The sequence below is a fragment of the Trachypithecus francoisi genome, unplaced genomic scaffold, assembly GCF_009764315.1.
Source record: "Trachypithecus francoisi isolate TF-2019V2 unplaced genomic scaffold, Tfra_2.0 Lachesis_group11, whole genome shotgun sequence".
In the NCBI taxonomy this organism is placed as follows: domain Eukaryota; kingdom Metazoa; phylum Chordata; class Mammalia; order Primates; family Cercopithecidae; genus Trachypithecus; species Trachypithecus francoisi.
Genome location: NW_022681456.1, coordinates 34,690,584 through 34,717,756, shown reverse-complemented (window position 1 = coordinate 34,717,756; position 27,173 = coordinate 34,690,584). Strand labels below are relative to the sequence as shown.

The following is a 27,173-nucleotide window of genomic DNA, read 5'->3' as shown; positions in this document are numbered from 1 at the left end:
ACACAGGCTAATAAATGAAGAGTTTTAGTTATAAAATATACAAGTATACTTAGTCAATAGTTTTTGATCATTTAGCTAAATTTAAGGCAATGTTACATTTAAAAATTGTATATTCAAGAGTTTAAAAATAAGTACGTACTTGTATTGTAAAAGTGATTTATTCATGTTACATTAAAAAAATTGATCCAGTCCTTTTTTATTTTTTTTTGAAATGGAGTCTCACTCTCTTGCCAGGCCGTAGTGCAATGGCATGATTTTGGTTCACTGCAACCTCTGCCTCCCAGGTTCAAGCAATTCTCCTGCCTCAGCCTCCCAAGTAGCTGGGATTACAGGTACCTGCTACCACGTCTGGCTAATTTTTGTATTTTTAGTAAAGACAGGGTTTCACCATATTGGCCAGGCTGGTCTCCAACTCCTGACCTCAGGTGACCCGCCCACCTCAGCCTCCCAAAGTGCTGGGATTACAGGGGTGAGCCACTGCGCCCAGCTGATCCAGTACTCTTATGCTTTTGAGACAGGGTCTTGCTCTGTCACCCAGCCTGGAATGCAGTGGTGCAGGTCACTGCAACCTTGAATACCTGGGCTCAGCCTCTTGTGTCACTAGGACCACAGGGATGCACTTTTTTTTTGACTTTTAGTAGACATGAGGTCCTGCCATGTCATCCAGGCTGGTCTTGAACTCCTGAGCTCAAGCAATCTTCTCACCTCAGCTTCCCAGAGTGTTGGAATTATAGGAGTGAGCCATTGTGCTTGGCCCCACTTCTCCTTACACTTTTTTTTTTCTTTCTAGGGACGAGGTCTCACTATGTTACCCAGGCTGTCTCAAACTCCTGGGCTCAAGCCATTCTGCCTCAGCCTCCCAAAGTATTGGGATTACAAGTATGAGGCACTGTGCCTGGCCACTGTATAAGAAATTAATTGATATAAAATTTATTATCAATTACAAAGATACAAAAATGTGTTTTAGGATATTGGTAATTTTCCCTAAAGAAAAGACTAACAATGTAATTTAATATTTGATATACAGGAAAGTTTTTAAAATTTTAAGCATTTGTGTTAAATAAATGAATGGAAGAAACAAAAAGACAAATTAAGTCCATCTAAATCTCTACAATAACAATTTCTTAATAGGAAAACCTCTTCATAAATACAGGATATGTCTATATCTACATATCTATACACACATACACACACATATACACTTTAATAGTTTTCTCATGTTATACTTATAGAAGTGCAGTTTTTCTTTCCCTTGTATCATCATAGAGCACAGTGGCCACATTGTTTTCACTTACTTTCAGTAACCATTACCATGGTATATATAAGTTCAAATAACCTTATATTAAATGTGGTGATAGGTGAGAAAAAAATATTTAAACGTGAAGAGTATAAGAGAAGAAATTACATTTGCCTTGACAGGATGGAGGTTAAAACAACAAAGTTCCAGCGTACTTTATAATCTATTTTATTAGCATTAAAAGTAAACAAATAGAATTTTGTCAGTGCACGCAAATAAGAGACATTCAGAAATCAAGAAGTGTAATTTTAAGACTGCAAAAATTAATGCTATGCCCCTTAACAACAGAACTCGCCAGGCTTATTTTTATGATTCATGGCTGTCTACCACAGGCCCTCTTAATTCCGATGGAGAACGAGTTTGGGGGTTCTCCAAAAACTTGTAAATTTACATATAAAAACTACTCGATCAAAACTACCTTTTTGTAACTGACTGCTTTCAAGTTCTTTAATTCCACTGAAAACTTCATTATAAAACTGGTAAGGTTACTGACAAAGAAACAAGAACAAACTTCCATATATAGTTGACTACATTATATAATTTCAAATAAAATCAATTCGTAAAACAAATTTAGTGGTTTGGGAAATCTTTAAAATGACATACTTTTAACTATCACAGTTACTATCATAACTAATTATCAGAGTTATGTTACTTTTCCCTCAAAACAGACCACAGGCTTATTTATTTTTATTTATGTATTTATTTATCTTTGAGACAGAGTCTCGCTTTGTCACCCAGGCTGGAGTGCAGTGGCGCGATCTCGGCTCACTGTAAGCTCTGCCTCCCGGGTTCACGCCATTCTCCTGCCTCAGCCTCCCGAGTAGCTGGGACTACAGGCACCCGCCACCATGCCCGGCTAATGTTTTGTATTTTTTAGTAGAGATGGGGTTTCACCATGTTAGCCAGGATGGTCTCGATTTCCTGACCTCGTGATCTGCCCACCTCGGCCTCCCCAAGTGCTGGGATTACAGGCATGAGCCACTGCGCCTGGACTATTTATTTTTAAGTAAACCATCTAGAGATCATGGATCTAGCAAACTCATGTGTAACACAGTTGGAACTTAAAACCCAGGTATATAAAGATATTTCAAAGATGTATATACACATAATTCCTAAGAAAGGCCTTATGTAAGAACATACTTACTCTGATTTTAAAAGTCTTACAAGTATCCATAACACAGTTTAGAACCTTAACAAAAACTAAAATGTTTCCTAGGCTTCATAGTTTTTTCAGAAAGTGCATATTAATTCATAGCAAAGGCACCAGACTCTCCCTCACGCATGTTATCTTTTATTTTACACAAAATTCCCACGAGGTTGGTTGTATGGATTCTTAACCTGCAGTGAATTATATAAGAAAGTGAAGAACTGGCTGAGGCAGGCACATTACCAATCAACCTGACATCAAGATTAGGTGACAGAAAAGGTATGAGACATAGGTTTGAAAAATGGCAAATTGGGGTCATTTAGTGAAGCAGTAAATACTCTTCACTAGCCCCTGGAGACATCAATATATGTGGGTCCAAAATAATAGGTGAAATTAATAATGATGTCCACTAATGCTTTAAAAACATTAAAAGTATTAAGTATCTTGTTTTAAAAGTAGAGAAACATTTTTAAAGAACTATTTCTATTTAAAATGGTTAAAATGAAATAAGTTTCAGTGCTTAAAAAGCTTTGATTATGTGGATAATCCATTTGTGTGGACATCTCATTTATTTTCCAATAATGTAGGATAAGATGAGGCATATCAAAGTAACTCAAAATCAATGGACTAATCAATTTATGTATAATGATATGGTTCATCAGAATAAATGTCACGAATTTAAAAATCACCACCAATTCCTTTATTTTCTATATTATATTCTTTTACAGTTTCCTTTTCTCCTGTAGTATGCATTGAGTATGCTATAAAATCATGAACTTTTTCTTTTAGAACATCCAGTTCATTTTGCATCTTTAATATGCGATTATCATACTGAATTCCTTCAAGGGTTTTCTGCATCTCCATTATTTCAGACACTGCTTTCAGCATATCATCTTCCATATTAAACATCTGCATAGTCAAGTCTTCCATTTTCTTTTCTGTTCCTATCAGATCCTGAGAGACTCTGAGAACAGAGTGAACAGCACTTTCAATTGTTGGCAAATGTGTCTTGCATTCTTCAACTTTGGGTTCGTAGTCGGAAAGTTTATTAGTTAGATCTTCATCTCTGGCAAAGAGGGCATGCTGTTCCTCTTCTAACTTTTCAACTGCCTTTGTATCAGAACCTAGCTGTTCCTCTACTCGCAGGAGATCTTCTTCTTCTTGTCTTTTTACTGTTCTAATATTTCTTAGTGTGCTATCTTCCAAATCTTTTAGCCGTTCAGTGAGCAATTTTATTTCCTGCTCAGCCGAGTTAATTTGGACAGTTACTCGAGAATGTGCATGTTTTGCTTCTGATTTGAAAATGTCTGTATTAATGTTTATTTCTTCTAGGCTTCTCTTCCAAAAATCCGTAATATTCTGAAATTTCTCATTAAGGCTTTGCATCCTTTGAGTGAGCACCTCTTCATTACTTTGAATGCCATGCATGATATCTTGGAGGCTGGATACTTCCTGCTCAAACTGGGTCATCAAAGACATGGATGATGTAGCTTCCTGCAGAGTGCTTTCAGTAGACTCAAGCTGCATTTATAACACAAAACAATTCCCAAGGCTACTTAATAATATTCATATTAGAGAAACACACTTTAACAATCAGGAGCATAACACATGCCATTTTAAAATTCTGAAGATGTTTAAAATATCCAAGTATATCAGAATCATACTGACAAAGACATTTATTAGGTTAATAGTTTTCACAAATATGTTAGCCCTGTGTTTTATTTATTTATTTATTTGAGACAGAGTCTCACCCTGTCACCCAGGCTGGAGTGCAGTGGAACCATCTCAGCTCACTGTAACCTCCGCCTCCTAGGTTCAACGTATTCTCTTGCCTCAGCTTCCCTGAGTATCTGGGATTACAGGTACGGGCCACCATGCCTAGCTAATTTTTGTTATTTTTTTGTACAGATGGGGTTTCACCATGTTGGTCAGGCTGGTCTTGAAGTGTCGACCTCTAGTGATCTGCCTGCCTCGGCCTCCCAAAGTACTAGAATTACAGGCGAGAGCCGCCGCGCCCGGCCAGCACTGTTAAAAAAAAAATACACCTGAACACATAATCCTAGATATTTCAGCACTTCTATGGAAGCATATTTGAGAGAAAAGTCATGTTAAAGGGCCTGAAATAGATCACAATTTCCTCTTTTTAACTCCAATGGTAAGTAACTTAGATGTTATTTTTATGGTTATTTGGCTTTTTAGAAACTAACTTTGTATAAAATTTGATATCTTTCCTAAATCCTATAATTCTGGAAGGGTTTCTGCTGAAAAAAATTTTTTGACCAACCTCTTGCAGAGAGAGTACTAGAATCAGGTCTTACAGATACATAGAAAAAATGAATCAAAAAACAGTTTAGTGAGACAAGTCAAATTGAACGGTTAGTGTTTTAAGTATTTGTAAATTATGCTAAGCCTCTGGCACCTCCTAATCTGTATCTGGAATATAGAAGGCCAAGTCATAGACCTCTTTTAGTCTATACTTAGATAACAGCTTTAGAGACTACAGGAAGGCCTAGAAATGATCATTAATTTATCATGTGCTTGCAGCATTACGCTGAAGACATGATACTGAACAAGATACAGTTCTGCCCTTAAGCAGCTTTGTTTAATTGACAAGAAAGACATGTGTATATGCACTATGACAGGGGAAGAGCTATGGAAGCACTCTGGTGGAGACCCAACCTAGACTTCAGTGATGAAGGAAAGTATTTTAGAAAAAGTAATATCTAATATCTGCTTCCAGTTGCTTGCTCCCTAAATTAGCCTACACACTACTACTAGAGTAAGCTTTTAAAAACTGGTATGCCTATCATGGTACACTGTTACAAAACCTTTGATGTTCCCTAATACTTCTAGGATAAAGTCTCAAATTCTCTAACCTCTCCCTATGCTATCCTCCTCTCCTCTTTATTTAGTTACACTGTCCTTACTTCAAGGCTCAGACCGGATCTCAGCTCCTCGGTGCAGCATTTCTTCCACAGCCCTAGCCCTGACAACCTGAATTCCTGTAGTACCTATTACATATGCATTTGCCACATATTTGCCACTTAGCACATACAATTCAAAAATTTTGAGGGTTCACTCTGTGTCAGCCTTGTGTGAGACAGTGGAGACAAATACAGCATAGTCCTTGATTTCACAATTTGATTGGGAGACAGTGTTTGGATCTTCCGCATCATATATTCTAGAGTCCCAACAAGATCTACTGAGTACCCTGTGTGAGGTAGTTCCATTATCAGGTTCTAGAGAAACGGAGATAAAAGATGCAGTGCTTGCTCTAAAGAGGAGTAAGGGAGCTAAACTAGCAACCAAAAAAATCACAATAGATTATAAGTAGTGTCACAAAAGAATTAGCACGGGGGGGGCAATGGATGCTTTGAGGAGAGATAAAAAGTTAGGAGGGCGATGCAGAAAGGCCTGGAAGTGACTCCAAAATTGGACTCATTAACAGACTGATGAATTAGCAGGGTGCAGATGTGAAAGTTTCTAAATTTCATAGAAGAGACCATGTCTTATACCTTTGTGTAATCCCTACATCTCAGGGTACAAATAATATGTTTGTTGATGTTTAAGAATGACCCTAAGCCTTCTAGTCCACCCCAATCAAGACCTAAAGAGTATATAACAAGAATGACTAACACCACTCTGAAATGTTGCTTAAAATTTATTTTAAGGGTTGGGCATGGTGGCTTATGCCATAATCCCAACATATTGGGAAGCCAAGGCAGAAGGACTGCTTGAGCCTAGGAGTTCGAGATCAGCCTGGGCACAAAGCAAGACCCTGTCTCTACACACACACACACACACACACACAAATTAGTTGGGTATGGTGGTGTGCGCCTGGAGTCCCAGCTACTTGGGAGGCTGAGGTGGGAGGATTCCTTGAGCCCAAGAGCTCAGGGTTGCAGTGAGCTATGATCATGCCACTGCATTCCATCCTGGGTGATCGAGCAAGACACTGTCTCAAACACACTTACACACACACACACACACACACACTCTTAAAGAAAACAAAAAAACCAAGGAAATAAAAACTTCTTTTAAATGTACACATATAGCCATAATACAAGTTCCTTTTAAAATCAATGATGAGAAATACTAACCATTAACATGGTTAGGTTTAGTTGTTTTATTAGCAGTATTTTGAAGAGGCAAGCTTATCCTCACCTAAGGTAATGTCCTGTTGAGGAGGTTCATCAGAGCCTCACTGTAATCTGAAGGCAGTACACCCCAAGTAAGTTCAAGATGTTATAGATTTAATCTGCAAATATGTAGTGACTAGTATGCCACAGTAGCTAGCATTTATGGGCGCCAACATATTCTAATCGTTTTTCATTTTTGTTTATTAAAATATTTTTTTTTTGTAGAGATGGGGTCTCACCATGTTGCCTGGCCTGGTCTCAAACTGCCGGGCTCACTTTAGCTTCCCAAAGTGCTGACGTTACAGGCATGAGCCACCACACTGGGCCTCATTTTTTCTTAAAGAAAGAGCTAGTAGGGCTGGGTGTGGTGGCTCACGCTGTAATCCCAGCACTTTGGGAGGCTGAGGCAGGAGAATTGCTTGAACCCAGGAGGCGGAGGTTGCTGTGAGCAGATCTCGCCACTGCACTCCAGCCTGGACAACAAGAACAAAACTCTGTCTCAAAAAAAAAAAAAAAAAAAAAGAAAAGAAAAAGAGCCAGTACTTTATTAGCGCTTGATTGTTTTCAAAGAATTTATACATAAAGTAAGTCCTCACTTAACGTCATTGGTAGGTTCTTGGAAACTGACTTTAAGTGGAACTATTCAGAGCAGCTCCTCCAACAATGTTGTTTCAATGTCCTTTCATTACAACGTAGATGAGAAAAAAATTGGTTTCATTATACACTTCACTTAAAATCGTAGTTTCCAGGAACCTATTGACAACGTTGAGGACTTACTGTATATCTCATCTGATCTTTATAAAAATCTTATAATTTCTCACTTAATTACTGTATATCTCACCTGATCTTTATAAAAATCTTATTATTTCTCACTTAATAAATGATGAAATAGAGACCAAGATAAGTTATAGTGATCTGTCCAAGGTCACACATTTGTGATGAGTGTCCACGTCTAGCTGCTTTCCCCTCCTTCTGTGTTATGCTGCCCTTTAGGGCCACCTTTGTGAAAAGGGACCTCTTATTAAATTACTCCCAGGGCAGAATGGGAGAAAAAGCTATGAAAAGACTGAATATTTCTTTTTTTTTTTTTTTGAGATAGAGTTTCACTCTTGTTGCCCAGGCTGGAGTGCAATGGCGTGATCTCGGCTCACCACAACCTCCACCTCGTGGGTTCAGGCGATTCTCCTACCTCAGCCTCCCGAGTAGCTGGGATTACAGGCATGCACCACCATACCCAGCTGATTTTTTGTATTTTTAGTAGAGATGGGGTTTTTCCACGTTGGTCAGGCTGGTCTTGAACTCCTGACCTCAGGTGGTCCACCTGCCTTGGCCTCGCAAAGTGCTGGGATTACAGGCGTGAGCCACCACTCCAGGCCAAGACTGAATATTTTTTGGATTCTATAATATTTTAAAAACCTGCTTCAAAAGCTTTTTTTTTTGAGATGGAGTGTCACTTTGTTGCCCAGGCTGGAATGTAGTGGCACAATCTCAGCTTACTGTGATCTCTGCCTCCCTAGTGTAAGCGATTCTCCTGCCTCAGTCTCCTGAGTAGCTGGGACTACAGGCATGTGCTACCATGCCTGGCTAATTTTTGTGTTTTTAGTAGAGATGGGGTTTCACCATGTTGGTCAGGTTGGTCTTGAACTCCTGACCTCAGGTGATCCGCCTGCCTCGGCCCCCCAAAGTGCTGGGATTACAGGTGTGAGCCACCGTGCCCAGGCTGGCCAACATGGTGAAACCCCATCTCTACTAAAAATATAAAAATTAGCTGGGCATGGTGGTATGCACCTGTAGTACCAGCTACTCGGGAGGCTGAGGCAGGAGAATCACTTACACTGGGGAGGCAGAGGTTACAGCAAGCCGAGATTGCGCCACTGCAGTCCAGCCTGGGCGGAGGTTGCAGTGAGACAAAACTGAGCCATTGTATTCCAGCCTGGGTGAGAAAAGTGAAACTCCGAACCAACCCCCACCCCCCACCCAAAAAAAAAGAAAAAAAAAAGAGAAATCTCTGTTCAAAATAAGTTTTCAATAGCTTTTATTTACATTTGTTTATTTATTTACTGAGACAGAGTCTCACTCTGTTGTCCAGGCTGGAGTGCAATGGTGCAGTCTCGGCTCACTGCAACCTGCACCTCCCAGGTTAAAGCGATTCTCCTGCCTCAGCCTCCCAAGTAGCTGGGATTACAGACGCCCGCCACCATGCCCAGCTAATTTTTGTATTTTTAGTAGAGGTGGGGTTTCACCATGTTGGCCAGGCTGATCTCAAACTCCTGACCTCATGATCTGCCCACCTTGGCCTCCCAGTGTGCTGGGATTACAGGTGTGAGTCACCATGCCTGGCCTTTAATAGCTTTTAATTAAATATGTGAAGTTTTGGCAAGGCACAGTGGCTCACTTTTGTAATATCAATTCTTTGGGAGGCAGAGGCAGAAGAGTAATTTAAGGCCAGGAGTTTGATACCAGCCTGGGCAATGTAGCAAGACCCCATCTCTCCAAAAAATTAAAGAAAAAAAATTAGCTGGGTGCCGTAGCATGCCTGTTAGTCCCAGTTACTTGGGAGGCTGAGTTGGGAGGAGTGCTTGAGCCTGGGAGGTTGAAGCTGCAGTGAGCTGTTATTCCAACACTGCACTCCAGCCTGGATGACAGAGTGAGAGCTGGGATGACAGGGGGAGACCCTATCTCAAAAAAATTAAAAAAAAAAAAAAAAAAAAATATATATATATATGAAGTTTCTTGCCCCTGGGATTTCTTCTAACAGTATGTTAGAGTGTTAGAGTTCCCCCAACAGCTACAACCAGATTCCAATTTTTTTTTTTTTTTTTTTGAGACAGAGTCTCACTCTGTTGGCCAGGCTGGAGTGCAGTGGTGTGATCTCAGCTCACTGAAACCTCTGCCTCCCGGGTTCAAGCAATTCTCATGCATCAGCCTCCCAAGTAGCCGGGATTACAGGCATGAACCACCATGCCCAGCTAATAGTTTTGTATTTTTAGTAGAGACAGGGTTTCACCATGTTGGCCAGTCTGGTCTCAAACTCCTGACCTCAAGGTGATCCGCCTGCTTTGGCTTCCCAAAGTGCTGGGATTACAGGCATGAGCCAACACGCCTGGCTCAGATTCCAATTTGAGCCCTATGTGAAAATACCAACTCTTTTGCAGCTCCTTCCCCAAATCCCTTAGTCTCACCATCCATGGAATCCCCTGGCATGTGTGGATATTTAATTTTCCTCCATGGCTTTTCTTTTCTGGGGGATTATATGCTTATCCTGTGCATGGGGCTGCAGAGACTTAGATGCTCCATTTCATCTCTATTTTTATAACATCCTTGCCCACCCTGGTGCCAAGCATAGGTCCTTGCTTACCTTGTGACATGAGCAAAGGTTTAGTGAATGAATAAATGAACAAGCCATATTTCCCAATGATGGCTTGGTCCCTGGTACCCAGAAAAGTCCCACATGATGCCTTATTGATCACAGCTAACTTTTTCCTGAGAGGTGTGGGAATTACAAAAATGTTTATTTGCCTCACATTTCTAAGAATCATAGTAATAATGCATCTAGTAGAAATCAGCAACTTGAAGAAACACAATACAGACATGGTATTATTTTAATTTTCATTGGAATTCTTATTTGGTTACAGGACAAATACTTTTAGGCTAGCCATTCTTTTTTTTTAATTTTTTTTTTTTTCTTTTTTGCGACAGATCCTCACTCTGTAGCCCAGGCTATACAGTGCAGTGGCGCAATCTCGGCTCACTGCAACCTCCACCTCATGGGTTCAAGAGATTCTCCTGTCTCAGCCTCCCGAGTAGCTGGGATTACAGGCATGTGCACCATACCCGGCTAATTTTTGTATTTTTAGTAGAGATGGGTTTTCACCATGTTGGCCAGGCTGGTCTCTTAACTCCTGACCTCAAGTGATTTGCCTGCCTCAGCCTCCCACAGTGCTGGGATTATAGGCATGAGCTACTGCTCCCAGCTTAGGCTAGCCATTCTTTTTTTTTTGAGACGGAGTCTTGCTCTGTCGACCAGGCTGGAGTGCAGTGGCCGGATCTCAGCTCACTGCAAGCTCTGCCTCCCGGGTTCACGCCATTCTCCTGCCTCAGCCTCCCGAGTAGCTGGGACTACAGGCGCCCGCCACCTCGCCCAGCTAGTTTTTTTGTATTTTTCAGTAGAGACGGGGTTTCACCGTGTTAGCCAGGATGGTCTCGATCTCCTGACCTCGTGATCCGCCCGTCTCGGCCTCCCAAAGTGTTGGGATTACAGGCTTGAGCCACCGCGCCCGGCCGGCTTAGCCATTCTTAAATGCATACACATATACCTTTAAAAAGCAGAAAGTAAGGAAAAAAAATATAGATCTTTTCCCAATAAGTGTTAATCATATTCTAATTTTATGTCCAAAGATCAACCATATTTTCAGATGAGACTGAGCACGTTCAGGGTGGTATGGCTGTAGACATGATCAACCATATTTTCAATGCTCTAGATACCTGACACTTAAGTAGAAAATTAACATCATACTAATATGAAGAAATTGGTCTTTTTCAATAATAGAAATTGTCATATTAAAAAATCCTTGTCCTTCAAAATGCAATCTGAGTCAAAATAGCTCCAAAGGAGAATGTCAAGAGGTAGGAAGAAGATCAGTGAGAGTTAAAATAGTCATGGTCTAAAAGGCAGGAAGAACGAAGTTCCGAGCTGGGATAGAGAAATGATAGTGGGGTAGTAAAACGGGAAAAACTGTCCCAGATAAGCCAATTAATGATTACCTTTTCTGAAATTAAACTGATTTTACTTTGAAGTTGTTGAAATTCATTGGTTTCTAGTTTCAGTAACTGGTATTGGTTTTCCATCTTTGCAAATTTTTCCGACTGCTGAAATACAAACCTGGAAAAGAAAAGAAAAATCACTATTCTCCAACTTATATCCATTTAAATCCAAATTTCAAAGGAGAATTATACCCAATTCTGTTAAGAACAACATATATTCTGGTATGGGTAGCTGTAGTTTTTTTTTTTTCTTTCCACACTGGGTCTCAGTCTGTCACCCAGGCTGGAATGCAGTGTCACAATCATAGCTCACTGTAGCCTTGAACTCCTGGGCTCAAGTGATCCTCCTACTTCAACCTCCCAAGTAGCTAGGACTGTAAGCTGGTTAATTTATTTTTTCTTTTTTTTTTTTTTTTTTGAGACGGAGTCTCGCTCTGTCGCCCAGGCTGGAGTGCAGTGGCCGGATCTTAGCTCACTGCAAGCTCCGCCTCCCGGGTTTATGCCATTCTCCTGCCTCAGCCTCCCGAGTAGCTGGGACTACAGGCGCCCGCCACCTCGCCCGGCTAGTTTTTTTTTGTATTTTTTAGTAGAGACGGGGTTTCACCGTGTTAGTCAGGATGGTCTCGATCTCCTGACCTCGTGATCCGCCCGTCTCGGCCTCCCAAAGTGCTGGGATTACAGGCTTGAGCCACCGCGCCCGGCCAATTTATTTTTTCTTTGTAGAGACACCATCTTGCTATGTTGCCCAAGGTGGTCCTTAGCTTTTTCTTTAAAACGGAGTTTTGCTCTTGTTGCCCAGGCTGGAGTGCAATGGCGCGATCTTGGCTCACTGCAACCTTCACCTCCTGGGTTCAGGAGATTCTCCTCCTTAGCCTCCCAAGTAGCTGGGATTAAAGGCACCTGGCAACAAGTCCCGCTAATTTTTTTATATTTTTAGGAGAGATGGGGTTTCGCCATGTTGGCCAGGCTGGTTTCGAACTTCTGACCTAAAGTGATCCGCCCGCCTTGGCCTCCCAAAGTGCTAGGATTATAGGCGTGAGCCACCGTGACTAGCCCCAAGGTGGTCTTGAATTCCTGGCCTCAAGTGATCCTCCCACCTCAGCCTCCCAAAGGGCTGGGATTTCAAGTGTGGGCCAACATGCCTGGCCTAGATGGAGCTTTTATCAGTTTATTTTGACAGATTTTCATGAGGTAGGTACTGGTTTAACTCATACAAAGATGAGTAAAGCACTGCCCTTGTTCACAGTTCACAGCCCAACAAATAAGATGGTGTGAGATCTGTAATAGATGCATGCACAAGAAATATTTTAGAGGAAGACACAGTGAAAAATTTAGAACAAGATCTTTGATCTCTACTGTTTTTCACAAGGCCATACTTGGGTAATATCTAGAAAACAGGTGTTTTTATGCTGAAATGTAGGAGAAACAAGAGTTATCTATAAAAAAGTATTTTAAAACTGAAACGTAGAAGAGTAGATTGATGAAAAGCAGTGGAGTAGAAGAGAGAAGTGAGAGTAATTAGAAGTTGCAAAATAGCAGGAGGTGTGAAAAGAGGTATGAAAATAGAAAAAAGCCATTGTCAAAGTGACAACAGATCACAATCAGTGCAAAGTGTATAAACTGTACAATTGGTTATACTCAACGACGTGACTTGTATAGGTGTACTTGAGATGTCACTCTAAAATTGGAGTTTATTTTTCATCACAAGTGGAAGCCCAAAAAGCTACCTCAATCTTCAAAACAACAAATCAACATCTGTTTATACCGGATTTGAAATGAGCAAGCACAAAAGAATTGTCTTGTATCTAATACCATTTTGTCTACTTTAACTCAATTCTTCAGGCTCAGAAAGAAAACAGTTGAAATTCTTTGCATATTGAGTCATCAAAATGCAATGGAGCAGAACCATGAGAAGAACAATAATTGTGTTGTTCTTAACAGAATTGGGTATAAGTCTCCTTTGAAATTTGGATTTAAATGGATATGAATTGGAGAACAGTGCCTAAATCACAGTCCTGAGACAAGTGGTTCAAAAGCTTTGCTACATACTGTAATCACCTGGAAGCTTTAACAAATCTGATGCGTGGGTCTCAGGAAGATTCTGATTTAATTGGCTTGGGATATGGCTTGGATGTTGGAAACTCAATAGCTTCTCGGGTAGTCTAAGTGCACAGTCAAACTTAGAACTATACTGACCGACCGTGTTTTGTGAAATTCATTTCCACTGAAAGGCAATCATTTAAAGATCCCAAGGCTTAATGGAGAAGTGAAAGACTTTTCTGAGTAAGTGCAGTTATATGAACTTTGTGCATCCTTGCAAAAGTGGTAATGCTTTGAATTCATAAATGGCATCATTAGGCTAACTGTAGCTACAAAATAGTCCAAAGCTAAATTAGACAAATGTTTACAATAGTGGAGGAAATAAATTTCTTTTGATGATACTGGCTAATTTCTATTCTACAGGATCCCAGGTTACATTATTAGCACAGATGGACTTTTCTCCTGTGTTTAAATTAATAGCAACCTTTAAAGCTTCTGGTTATTAGAAAACACTATTATCCTAATTCTCAAAGATGGAAGGGTGAACATAATTCTTTTTTCATTGGCCGTTTCATTTCTGGCTTTTAAGAGTTTTTTTTCCCCCCCCCAGAGTATAGGATATCTGAGACCAGCAGATAGAGACCCTATTAAGAAAGAGATCACCCTAAAGAAGTAAGAGTTGCCCTCCTCACGCCTTCCTGTCCCTCCCTGCCAGAAAAAAAAAGAAAACAAAAAGAAGTAAAAAAAGAAATAGTTAATTTCAGGGACTAGTTTTATTATCCAATACTCTACCATAGATCTATACTACATATTTGTGAGCTTATTTAGAATGAAATCATTACTATAAAAGAGACTTTTGTATGAAGGTTAATTCACTACAAAAATATATTAAAGGACTTCCTCAGAACTTCTTTTCAAATTCAAGCTTTAAACAAAATCTGTGTCATGTTAGTGGAAATATCGTCTCTGATAATTAGTAGTTTTTTTTGATGATTAGCCTCCCCCCCAAAAAAAAATTCATCCTTGATACATGTGAACAGTGCATATAAGAAAAAAGTACAAAGCTGACTTAGCACTAGCGAAGAAAAAAACAAAGTGGTGTGTGCTGTGCTGCGTTAAAATGTATTTTTCACTTATATGTGCCAGACACTATTCTAAGTACTTGATAAATATTAATTCATTTAACATTAAAGAAGATGATTGATTTTTTTTCTTTCTTTCTTTCTTTTTTCGAGACAGGGTCTCGCTCCGCTGCCTAGGCTGGAGTGCAGTGGCGTGATCTTGGCTCACTGCAACCCGCACTTCCAGGTTCAAGTGATTACAGGCGTGAGCCACCGCACCCGGCCTAGATGACTGATTTTCTAGAAGTCAAGAAAATATGCTGAGAAAGCTGCTTCAGTTCTGAAAAACTAAGCTTTCAAACTGGCATCCATGTTAGGGCATAAGGTGCTTCATTTCCTTTTTATGAGTCAGGGACATATTCTAGTAAGAGCAGTTCCCAGTCTTCCCATTTAGATGAGTGTAAAAAACAGGCAATTAGGGTCTGCTAAAGGGTATACCTTCTAGTAGAAGGAAGAAAATAATTATAATTCTGGACTCGGGGATTTCTATTTCTAGGATGTTGGCCTTTTGTTGGGTATTAATATCAAAGGGAGGCAACGGATCATACTGATTAGGTGGGTGACTGGACTGCCTTAGCTCTGGCATTTACTAAGATGTATAACCACTTTGGGCAAGTTAAATAACTGATGTCTCCTCATCTGTGAAGTGGGGATAATACCTTATTTTAATTTTATTTTTTAAAGACAAGATCTTGCTCTGTTTCCCAGGCTGAAGTGCAGTGGTGTGATCATGGCTCACTGCAGCCTCGCAGGCCCAATCCAAACTACCCCCTCAGCCTCCTGAGTAGCTGGGAACACAGGCATGTGCCATAATGCCTGGCTAATTTTTAAATTTTTTATAGAGATGGGGGTCTTCCCATGTTGCCCAGTCTTGTCTTGAACTCCCGGGCTCAAGTGGTCCTCCTGCCTTGGCCTCCCAAACGGTTGGGATTATAGGTGTGAGCCACAGCACCCAGCCAATACTTTATAGGGTTGTAGTTTGTTTTTCGACAGGGTCTCATTCTGTTACCCAGGCTGGAGTACTGTAGCCTCATCGTAGCTTACTGCAGCCTTGAACTCCTGGGTTCAAGTGATTCTCCCACCTCAGTCACTCAAGCAGCAAGTAGCTAGGACCACAGGTACACTACCACCACTGGCTAAAAAAAAAAAAAAAAAAAAAAAAAAGATCTGGCTATTTTTTTTGTTTGTTTTTTGAGGTAGCTGAAGAGGAAGAGGTCTACAGTGATGCAACCATAGTTCACTGCAGGTCAAACTCCCTGGGCTCAAGCGATCCTCTTGCCTCGGCCTCCTAAAGTGCTGGGATTATAAGTGTGAGCCACCACATCTGGCTGAGTTTTTGTAGACATTAAATAATTATTGCTATTTATAAAAGCTCCTGGAAGAATAGAGCATAGCACATCAGCTATTTCCTTTAAGAACTGTGGCCCCTTTCTTTTCTTTTTTTGGAGATGGAGTCTTACTCTGTTGCCCAGGCTGAAGTGCAGTGGTGTGATCTCGGCTCATTGTAACTTCCGCCTCCCGGGTTCAAGTGATTCTTCTGCCTCAGCCTCCCAGCCAGCTGGGATTACAGGTGCCTACCAAGACTAGCTACCTTTCTTCTGGACTACTTTGTGCAGCTACTCTTCCATCCTTCCTACATGCCTATGATTGTATAAGGGAAGCAGGGTTCCCAACCACTTGTACTTGATAGAAGCCCCAGGCCTGTCCCCCTTTGAACACTATAAACTGGATTGTGTTTATGGCAAATGAAGGATGGAATAAATGGATTAGACCACTTGTAAATCACTAAAGAAAAATAACTCTTGTTTTTGGGCCTCTTCTCACTATCATATCATATCATATATCATATGGCCTTTTGTGGAAGAGTTAGATACAGGAGAAAGGGACCCAGGCTAATTTTAGTGTAGGCCTTACAAAAAGAATCTTCCTGACTCCTTCGTAAGCCATTGCAGTCTATAGAGATCTCATACAGATCTATCTAGGGTCCTATGATAATGAATGGTTTACATTTCCCTACAGTGCATGGTGGTAATTAACGGTGTATGTTGCCTTTAGGAATGTGAAACGGTGGCAGACAGCTGATTGAAGACTTATAAATTCAGGGTTTCCTCTGGCTCTATTTCAGCTTAATAATGAAAAAGAGGCAAATAACCAAAGGAAGCTGTTGTTATGGACCTTCTGCAAGGAAAAAAGTTCCAGGGCCACTATTAGGGTCTGTACCCATTGAGCCCTATGTTTCATATCATCTATAGCCTCAGTTTTAGCACAATACCTAGTTTTCAAGAAAACCTTGGCCATATTCCATTTTTAAGAAGCAGGACATCTAAAGTATACCCTGGTCTTTTAGATAAAACTCTACTAACACAAAGAAAAAAGTTGGAGTTAGCCAAGGTTTTCCAGTATGATTTATAGACAAGATTATATTGGATAATAATAATAAAAAAACCGTTATACAACTTGTTTTAAGAGCTTTTGACTTTTTGTACATAACAGCTACTATAAAAAACTTTTATAAAAGCAATTTAGGCCAGACATGGTGGCTCACGCCTGTAATCCCAGCACTTTGGGAGGCTGAGGCAGTCGGACCATCTGAGGTTGGGAGTTCGAGACCAGCTTGATCAATGGACAAACCCTGTCTCTACTAAAAATACAAAATTAGCTGGGTGTGGTGGCGCACACCTGTAATCCCACCTACTCGGGAGGCTGAGGCAGGAGAATCGCTTGAACCCAGGAGGCGGAGGTTGTGGTGAGCCGAGATTGCACCACTGTACTCCAGCCTGGGCAACAAGAGCGAAACTCCATCTCTCAAAAAAACAAAACAAAACAAAACAAAAAAAGCAATTAAAAAACCTATAGAAATTTCCATAAGAAACAAAATTTTCACAATGGAATTTCCAGCTGATTAAATTTCTATGTAATTAAATAAGCATGCGTGACAGGTTTTGTGTCTTGTTTAGTAATTTAACAACTTCTTAACTTTCTGAAAGTAGAATCACCTCAATTCTCTTATCTGAAAATTTTCCATCAGAATTTAGAAAAGAGGTATGTAAACTGACACTCAAGCCATACAGGTTTGGGCAACTTATCTCCAGTGTTTATTGTCAGATGACATAGGATGTATCAGGCCTTTTGTTTTTTTTTGCAGGGTCTCACTTTGTCACCCAGGCTGAGTGCAGTGGTGCGATCAAAGCTCATTAAAACCTCAAATTCCAGGGCTCAAGCGATCTTCCCACCTCAGCCCCCAAAGTAGCTGGGACTACAGGCATGCGCCACCGCGCCTAGCTAATTTTTTTGTATTTTTTTGTAGAGGCAGGGTTTCACCATGTTGCCCAGGCTGGTCTTGAACTCTTAAGCTCAAGAGATCCACCCACCGTGGCCTCCCAAAGTGCTGGGATTACAGGTGGGAGCCACTGCGCCTGGCCTATCAGGCCTTTATTTAGCAGAGAAGATATTAAAGCACACACTTTTAAGTTTCTTATGTTTTATTTCTCTCTTCTTTGCAAATAGGAAATGGTCTGAAGACAATGATATAGTGCAATTCCTTCAAATTCTCCTTGGGCAGTGGAAGGGTTCAGATTTTTTCCCTCCAACTTAATAAGATGAAGAGTGAGAGTAAGCAGTATTTAAGAATACACAGACAGGCACACATATGCACTTGTATTTTAACCACCAGGGCCGTGTCAGTACAGAAAGCATTTAATAAAGATTTGACAGACCTACTTTTAGATGCTGAATTATGTGTTTTATAGTGGTAAAGATCTCAATGGCTTTGTCAAAATTCTAGTGAGTTTTTAAGTATTTTAAGATGCCAAATACTTGCTTTTTATTTGGAAAATGTTTACAAATGTCTTATGGGGATACATTTTTATTTTGAAATTTACTATGAATAAATGTTTTGCGATAAACAGCGACCAAAGTACATATGCTTCAATTTTTGCAGCAAAAGATTTAATAAGAGCAATTAAGAGGCAACTATTTAAATAATAATTATAGAATCTGCCCATAAAAATACATATAATACATATATTTTAGAGCGACAGGGTCTTGCTCTGTCTCTCAGGCTGGAGCACAGTGGTATAATCATGGGTTACTGCAGCCTCGACTTCCCAGACTCAAGCTATCTTCTCACCTCAGCCTCCCAAGTAGTTGGGACTACAGGCGCATGCCACCACACTAGGCTAATGTTTAAAAATTTTTCGTAGACACGGTCTCACTATGTTTCCCAGGCTGGTTTCAAACTCCTGGCCTCAAGCAATTCTCTCGCCTCAGTCTCCCAAAGTGTTGGGATTATAGGCATGAACCACTGCATCCGGCCCCCAAAATTATTTTTGATATAGCACTGTTTTATCATTTTGCAAACATAGGTCAAATTAAATATTCCTAATGAATGTATTATTCATTACAATGTAATACAAGAATCACTAACTGCAAATTCCTGATGTGAGGGTAATTTTATTCCCATAAAGTTCAGTTTTCTACTAAAGCTTATCCCAGAATAGTAACTAACTTCCCAAAACAAAAAAGGTTATTTATTTATTCAGGCAAAGTCTCGCTCTGTTACCCAGGCTGGAGTGCAGTGGCGGATCTTGGCTCAGTGTAACCTCCACCTCCCAGGTTCAAGCGATTCTCCTGCCTCAACCTTCGAGTAGCTGGGCTTACAGGTGTGCACCACCAGGCCCAGCTAATTTTTGTATTTTTGGTAGAGATAGGGTTTCACCATGTTGGCCAGGCTGGTCTCGAACTCCCGACCTTGTGATCCGTCCACCTCAGCCTCCCAAAGTGCTAGGATTACAGGTGTAAGCCACCGCGCCCAGCCGTAACAAATCTTTTAACTCTGAAAAATACACTATTTGGGATGAGTCACCAGTAAAGTATAATTCCACATGTAACAGCATCAAAAATGTTTAGATGTTCAGGGTCTCTTCTAAAATTCTATCACTCTGGAAGATTAACAACAGTCTTACTAAATAACTTTACAAACGAATGAAAAATGGAGAAAAATTTATTAAGGTGCCCATCTTATTAAAATGAAATGGGCTATCACCTCACCCCCAGAAAAAAGAAGACTGGGAAAATAAAACTCACAAGTTGGTTTTTCTTTTTTTTACAAGTTGGTTTTAAGGTTATTTCTAATACTCATTTTTCCTAATGACACCAATATATTGCCATTTACCTGATTGTAAAACTGCAACTGTTTAAAGTGAACACAAGTGCTATGTTTTGTAGCTTTACCATATTACAATCTGTAACTTAATAAAATTATAAAAATAATTAAATTCATAATGCACGCACGGTGATCAAAATATGAGCACTCCTCCAAGCTCTGCTACTATAACGTTTGCTCCTTTGGGATCATAATGATCTTTTTCTTTTTTTTCTTTCCTTTTTTTTTTTTTTTTTGAGACGGAGTCTCACTCGGTCGCCCAGGCTGGAGTGCAGTGGTGTGATCTTGGCTCACTGCAACCTCCGCCTCCCGGGTTCAAGCGATTCTCCTGCCTCAGCCTCTAGAGGAACTGGGACTACAGGCGCCCACCACCACGCCTGCCTGATTATTCGTATTTTTGGTAGAGATGGGGTTTCACCATGTTGGCCAGGCTAGTCTCGAACTCCTGACTTCAAGTGATCCTCGGTCTCCCAACATAATGATCTATTTCAAGGTTGCAAATATTTCCATTAGGCATTTATGGGGCGAGTAGGGTGGGGCAGATGTGTCCCGGACTGGGGCACAGCGGACAGGAAGTAACGGTTTATAACAACGTGAACGCTTCTAACGTGAAGCGGGCGCTTCAGAAAGCGTGGCCGAATCTGCAGCTCTTAACAAGCGGCTCGTTCCCAAACCTTAGCCTCAAGTCCCTCTGAGCGATAGAGGCATGCTACCAGTACGGGGGAAAATGAGATACAAGGTACGCGCGAAAGGGAAAAACAAGGCTGAGCTGTTTCCTTCCTTTGGGGTCAAGACAGAAGCACAGAAGGCCCAGCTCTCGGGGGATGGATCACCTCCGGCGGGATGCTGAGCCGGGTGGGAGAACAAACAGCAGGGGGCCCACAGGAAGCCGGCCCGGGCAGCCTCGCGTCCACTTACCAGGCCAGGCCCAGGCACGTCCCCAGCGACAGCAGGCTCAGGCCCGTTCGGGGGTCTGCCCAGCCCCCGCCTCCGCCGCCCCGGTCCTCGGGTGTCTTCCCGCCCTCGCTCCGCTTCCCGGGCTCCGCAGCGGGGGCTCCCTTGGGCCCCGACTTCTTCCGGCTCTTCACCTCAGACATGTCTGGAGGCCCTAGGAAGACAAGCCCCGGGCAGCTTCTTCACCAGGGGGAGCAGGAAGTGGCCGCCTTGGCGTTCGCGGGAACCCTGGGCGGTGACCGCGCCCCTTCACAGACTTGGCACCGCCCAGAGCCCAGCCCCTTCCCTCTCCCCGCCATCCTCATTGCTTCACTGAGTCTTTCAGCTACCAGCTCCATAGTTCCCCTAGGAGAGGTCGGCGGCAACCTCACGCCACAGCGCCTTCCACTGCGATATTGCTCCAAATCCGAAGAAATTCAAACTCCCGGGCGCGCTCAGGCCGACGGGACCCGAGGAGGTGGGGCGGGACAAAGGGGTCGCGCGCGCCACGTCGGGCGCGCCGTCCCCGCCGGAGTCGGGCCTTGGTGGGAACGCGGCCCGTCCCTGAAGCGTAGCCAAGCCCCCTCCGCGGGGTAGGCGGGCACTTCTACGGGCGCGGGCACGAGCCGTGGCGGGAGTGCGCGGCGCCGGCGGCCGCCCCTTGGGGCTTGGGGTGTGTTTATTTGCATAAGCGGGAGCGCGCCGTCCGGGCTGGGTGGGTCCGGCGGGATTTAATTGCTCCGCTCTCCAGAGGTGGAGAAGTAGCGAGTGGACGTGACTGCTCTATCCCGGGCAAAAGGGATAGAACCGGAGGTGGAGAGTCTGGGCAGTCGGCGACCCACGAAGACTTGAGGTGCAGCAGCGGCGACCGGAGTAGCGCCGGGCTCCCCCCGGGGCGCAGCCGCCGTCGGGAGAAGGGCGCCCCAGGCCGGGGAGCCCTCCTCCCTTTGTGTCCAGGAGTGGGGTCCACCGGAGGGCGGCCCGTGGGCCGGGCCTCACCGCGGCGCCCCGGGACTGTGGGGTCAGACTGCGGTGGGTGGACGCCCACCTCGCCACCCTTCGGAGGTCCCTGGGGGTCTTCGTGTGCCCCGGGGCTGCGGAGATCCAGGGGAGGCGCCTGTGAGGCCCGGACCTGCCCCGGGGCCCAGGGTATGTGACGGGACAGAGCCCTACACCCCTAATTCCCGGTGGAAAACCTCTGTTGCCGTTTCCCTCCACCGGCCTGGAGTCTCCCAGTCTTGTCCTGGCAGTGCCGCCCTTCCCAGTAAGACCTAGGCGCATAGGCTTGGGTAAGTTGACCTCCTCGCTTTTCTCCCCGGGCCAGGTTCTTTGGAGGCTCGGTAGCTGGTTTCAGGGACTGAGAATTTGAGGACATAGTATATTTGATAACCATCCTGCTCCTGTACCAGGAAGGGAAATTCTCTAACGAGGAAGTAGTAAACTGTGTTTTCTGATTTACATCTAGGAAGAGTTTTGGCTTTTCATTTTGTTGTGGGTTACAAAAGGTTTTGAGACTTAGTTCAGATTATTTGTGCAGTTTTAAAACGTGTTTAACATTTGCATATTTTAGTTTAACAGGAGTAGATGAAATTGGAAATTAGTGTCAGAAAGCCAGAGTGTCTATTTGCTTAGCTATTGGACATAACCTAAAAAATTCATTCATTCTTGTTTTTTCACATTGAATTTCATTACTATAAATTGAGGAACATTTTATGTTTAAGAGGACAAAAACGTTATTAACATTTTAAAAAATGACAGTTTTGATTCCAGTCAACTTTTTATCAGTTTCGTGCCCCTACGGGGCATTTTGTAAGCCTTGACAAGCATAGGCAAATACCCTACGTCCCTATTTTTCCAAGTGCTACATTTGGTGACTTCAAAAACAGTCATTGAAGTTTGATATTTATTGTCCCCTTCTGTGAGCTCAAAGTTGCTTGTGCTCTGTTTTTGCACTTTGGACGTTGACATTCCTACTCCCTCTCTCTTTTTCTTTGACTAGACTGTGAATTATTTCAGGGAGATGACTCAATCTTTTCTGTAGTCTTGGTGCCTGACATATAGGGAGGAGCACAAATGTGTATTGAATAAATGAATTAATAAGCCCGTTTACACTCTTTCTATACATTGGATAGAGTTCTGTTAATGTTTTGAAAACTTGGAGACATTGTGAACTGGGTTTATGCCCATGGAAAAATTTGCATTATAGTTGAAATAAAGTTGCTAGAAACGTCAAGTATTTTACTATAAAGGCTATTGTTCTTTCCTCATGTCCTCTTGGTCTGAGAAAAGACATCAGTAAGTATTTCCTGTTGCTTTGTGGGAAATGTGTTTAGAAAGGAAGACCTAGAGCTGACGTCCTCCTTGAATGAGAATTAATACTCAATAGTAGCAATGCTCTATTCACTCTTATGTTTGATAAGGAAAACAAGAAGTCTCTAATATTAGGACTTCAGTGTAATCCCTATTTTATATAATCTTAATTAAAAAGAAGTATTTTATTGTAAAAAATGATAATGTATGTTAAAAAAAAATTTACAGTAGAGGCCGGGCATGGTGGGGCTCACAACTGTAGTCCCAGCACTTAGGGAGGCTGTGGTGGGTGGATCAACTGAGGTCAGGAGTTCGAGACCAGCCTGGTCAACATGGTGAAACCTCGTCTCTACTAAAAAAAAAAAATTAAGACAAGGTGGGGAGAAATCCCAAATTTTGCTACTCAGAAGTAACGCAAACATTTTGATGAATAAACTTCTAAACATCTATGTATATATGATACCAACACTTTTTTTTTTTTTTTTTTTTGAGACAGAGTCTCCGTCTGTTGCCCAGGCTGGAGTGCAGTGGCATGATCTCGGCTCACTGCAACCTCTGCCGCCCTGGTTCAAGCAGTTCTCCTGCTTCAGCCTCCTGACCAGCTGGGATTACAGACGCCTGCCACTGCACCCATCTAATTTTGTATTTTTAGTAGAGACAGGGTTTCACCGTCTTGGCCAGGCTGGTCTTGAACTCCTGACCTCATGATCTACCAGCCTCAGCCTCCCAAAGTGCTGGGATTACAGGCATGAGCCACCGCGCCTGGCCCCCACATTTTATGTTATATGTGGGATCATGTTTCTGTTTTTTTTTTTCAGCAGCAGTGTTATGAACATCTTTCCATGTCAATACATAGAGATATGTGTCTTATAATTTTGAATGGCTGCATAAGATTCCATTTTATATACATACCCTAATTTTTAAAATCTATATTCAAAATGATGGACATTTAGGTTGTGTTCATCACTGAAACATCCTCCATAAATTCTTTATTTATTTATTTATTTTTTATTTTTTGAGGCGGAGTCTGGCTCTGTCGCCCGGACTGGAGTGCAGTGGCGGGATCTCAGCTCACTACAAGCTCCGCCTCCCGGGTTTACGCCATTCTCCTGCCTCAGCCTTCCCCAGGAGCTGGGACTACAGGCACCCGCCACCTCGCCCGGCTAGTTTTTGTATTTTTTTTAGTAGAGACGGGGTTTCACCGTGTTAGCCAGGATGGTCTCGATCTCCTGACCTCGTGATCCGCCCGTCTCGGCCTCCCAAAGTGCTGGGATTACAGGCTTGAGCCACCGCGCCCGGCCTCTTTTTTTATTTTTTACCCTAGGCTCCCAATGTGCTGGGATTATAGGCTTGAACTACAACACCTGAATGGAAACTGATTAGTTCTCCCTGTGGATATTTTCACATATGTGTTTGAATGTCTCCTTGAAGTAAATCCTTAGAAGTGGGATTTCTGGGTTAGAGAGAAAGCTTGTTTTAAACACTTCGGTATCTTATACTGCCTTCCAGAAAAATTGCATCCATTTTCTACTTTCCCCAATTAGTGCATAAGACAGCCCATTTTCTCATACCTTTCCAAGCATTAGGTTTTGTCCATTTAAAAAGTTTTGCCAAGAAAAACCATCAGTTTTGTTCTTTTTACATTTCTTGTTTACTAATGAGATTTTGTATCGTTTCATATATTTATTGGCCTGACAAATATTTTGGTGTTTTGGCTGTAGCTCATGGTTGACAGCTCAGAGAGAGAAAGATTTGAGGGAAGATGGATGCAAAAGCTCGAAATTGTTTGCTTCAACATAGAGAAGCTCTGGAAAAGGACATCAAGACATCCTACATCATGGATCACATGATTAGTGATGGATTTTTAACAATATCAGAAGAGGAAAAAGTAAGAAATGAGGTAAAGCTCTCTGAAGCAGTCCACACTTTCTTAAAAATGTTTAGAATTTCAGAACTTGCACTGGTCTCCACTAATTTATGTTGCATACATATTCATTGTTATATACTAAACTACTTAATTTTTTTTAGCCCACTCAACAGCAAAGAGCAGCTATGCTAATTAAAATGATACTTAAAAAAGATAATGATTCCTACATATCATTCTACAATGCTCTACTACATGAAGGATATAAAGATCTTGCTGCCCTTCTCCATGATGGCATTCCTGTTGTCTCTTCTTCCAGTGGTAAAGATTCAGTTAGTGGAATAACTTCATATGGTTTGTATCCATTATACCTTCTATCACTTTGCTATCAAAATTGCTTTGGGTTTGTCTTACTGTAGATGTAATCTTCTGAAGAGAGTGTGACCAGTTCACTGAAAACCGCATGTTAAAAAAATTGTAGTGATGTTTTCAATTTAAATATTTCTTATTTACATCCATGTTAATTCTCACATTTTCTTCTTGCCCAGTGAACTGTATTGCTGAGATAATAATATGTCTGCCCTCATTTTTAGAGACAATAAGACAGTTTATAGGCCCTTGTTTATTTTCCAGTTCTATGTGTTTATAGAGTTTATAGGAAAAAGTAAGAATCTTTAGAGATATATGTTCTTGAAAGGTATTCCATAAATGTTCTTCCTTTTACACTTGCCTTCCCACTCTTCAATATGACAGAGACTGAAAAGTCAGGAAATAATAGGGTGAGTAAAGCAGATATAGATAGAAACTTCCATTTTCTTTAGTCATCTTGAAGGGTATATGTTTGCCTTTTTGGTCTCTGTGGTCTGAGAAATCAGAAAATTGAAGTTAATATGCTAGCCTCATTTTCTTACTTCTTTTGGAAATTTTCAGGCTAAGCCTCAGCTTTGCTCTTTGTTTTTTATGGTATTACTTCAGTAATCATTCCAAAGTTCTATTCATTCATGCTTGTTTTGTTTTGGATTTTAGTAAGGACAGTCCTGTGTGAAGGTGGAGTACCACAGAGGCCAGTTGTTTTTGTTACAAGGAAGAAGCTGGTGAATGCAATTCAGCAGAAGCTCTCCAAATTGAAGGGTGAACCAGGATGGGTCACCATACATGGAATGGCAGGCTGTGGAAAGTCTGTATTGGCTGCAGAAGCTGTTAGAGATCATTCCCTCTTAGAAGGTAAGTGTCTTAGTCCGTTTTATAGTCTAGTAAGGTAGATAGACATGTAAAAATATTATGATATATCAATACGTGATAAATTGAATGGTAGAAACAAGTATAAGGTACAGAGTTAGAACAAAGGAAAGATATGTTAACTCTCTAAAGGGAGAGGATGGATAGGACAGGCTTCCTGAATGAGATGACGTTTTAGTGGGAGTTTGGATAAAGAATAAAAGTTTGCCAGGCAGTGAAGGTAGGGATGGGAGACTAGAGAAGGTGGGAAGGGTAGTGGGTGGTTACTAGGGTGGGGAAGGGCATACTGGGTAAAAGAGGGTTTAAGACATATTGATGGGTATACCACTGACCTTAGTGAGCCTGGTAGGTTCTCAGTATATTCATCAGGAATAGTTGTATAGCTCCATCAGCTCTAGGCTGTCCCTGTTCATCAGTGTGTTCTCATTCATCAGTGTGCTCTCTGTATGACACTTCTAGAGGAATTCAAAGACAGTTCCCAACTTCTGGTAGTTAATAATTTTTTTTTTTAGTAGGCCAGGCACGGTAGCTCATGCTTGTAATCTCAGCTGAGGCATGGCTCACCTGAGGTCAGGGGTTCAAGACTAGCCTGGGCAACATGGTGAAACCCCATCTGTACCAAAAATACAAAAAAAATCAGCCGGGTGTGGTGGTGAGCACCTGTAATCCCTGCTACTCGGGAGGCTGAGGCAGGAGAATCGCTTAAACCCAGGAGGTGGAGGTTGCAGTCAGCTGAGGTCGCACCACTGCACTCCAGCCTGGGCAACAAGAGCAAGACTCCGTCTCAAAAAAAAAAAAAATTTTTTTTTTTTTTTCCAGTATGTATAACATGATCTACGGTTAAGACAGTTTAGACAGAATGATTGGAATAAGTAGTAAGCCTCTAAGAGACTTAAAAATATGGAGGCTGGGGTACATCTATGTGTACACATGGCCTCAGTTTAATTTCATAGCCTTTGTAAGTGATATTGACTATACTCTTGTCAGAAACACGCCCAATTCCTAACCCTTGGTTTTTCCCCTCTGTCATTACAGAGAAGTTTCCTGAGACTTAGCTCCTCTCAAGTCTCAGACCCAAGGATTTTTTTAAACCACTACTGCAAAGTTGATCGCTAAGGATATTTCAGGATAAATTTGGCTTAAGTTCCTTTAGTG

The 27,173-nt window shown here is 41.8% G+C and overlaps 2 protein-coding genes across 6 annotated transcripts in view; one reads left to right on the top strand and one right to left on the bottom strand.

Annotated features, from left to right (window-relative positions):
- IKBIP (IKBKB interacting protein) overlaps positions 1–21,176 on the bottom strand; it is a 30,274-nt gene extending 9,098 nt beyond the window's left edge. The window contains exons 1-3 of one of the 2 annotated variants that reach the window (XM_033220957.1): positions 20,591–21,176; positions 11,348–11,465; positions 1,450–3,965 (exon numbers count right to left, since the gene is read on the bottom strand). In XM_033220957.1, coding sequence (XP_033076848.1) covers positions 3,123–3,965; positions 11,348–11,465; positions 20,591–20,769 — 1,140 coding nt within the window. In that variant the 5' untranslated portion in view covers positions 20,770–21,176 and the 3' untranslated portion in view covers positions 1,450–3,122. Of the gene's footprint in view, positions 1–1,449; positions 3,966–11,347; positions 11,466–20,590 lie in introns of those variants that run through there. The other variant, XM_033220959.1, reaches the window with a different exon arrangement.
- A 37-nt stretch (positions 21,177–21,213) lies between these two features.
- Positions 21,214–27,173, top strand: part of APAF1 (apoptotic peptidase activating factor 1) — a 96,081-nt gene continuing 90,121 nt past the window's right edge. The window contains exons 1-4 of one of the 4 annotated variants that reach the window (XM_033220955.1): positions 21,214–21,894; positions 24,637–24,815; positions 24,944–25,133; positions 25,806–26,003. In XM_033220955.1, the coding sequence (XP_033076846.1) occupies positions 24,678–24,815; positions 24,944–25,133; positions 25,806–26,003 (526 nt within the window). In that variant the 5' untranslated portion in view covers positions 21,214–21,894; positions 24,637–24,677. The remainder of the gene's footprint in view (positions 21,895–24,636; positions 24,816–24,943; positions 25,134–25,805; positions 26,004–27,173) is intronic. The other 3 variants (XM_033220953.1, XM_033220956.1, XM_033220954.1) reach the window with 3 other exon arrangements.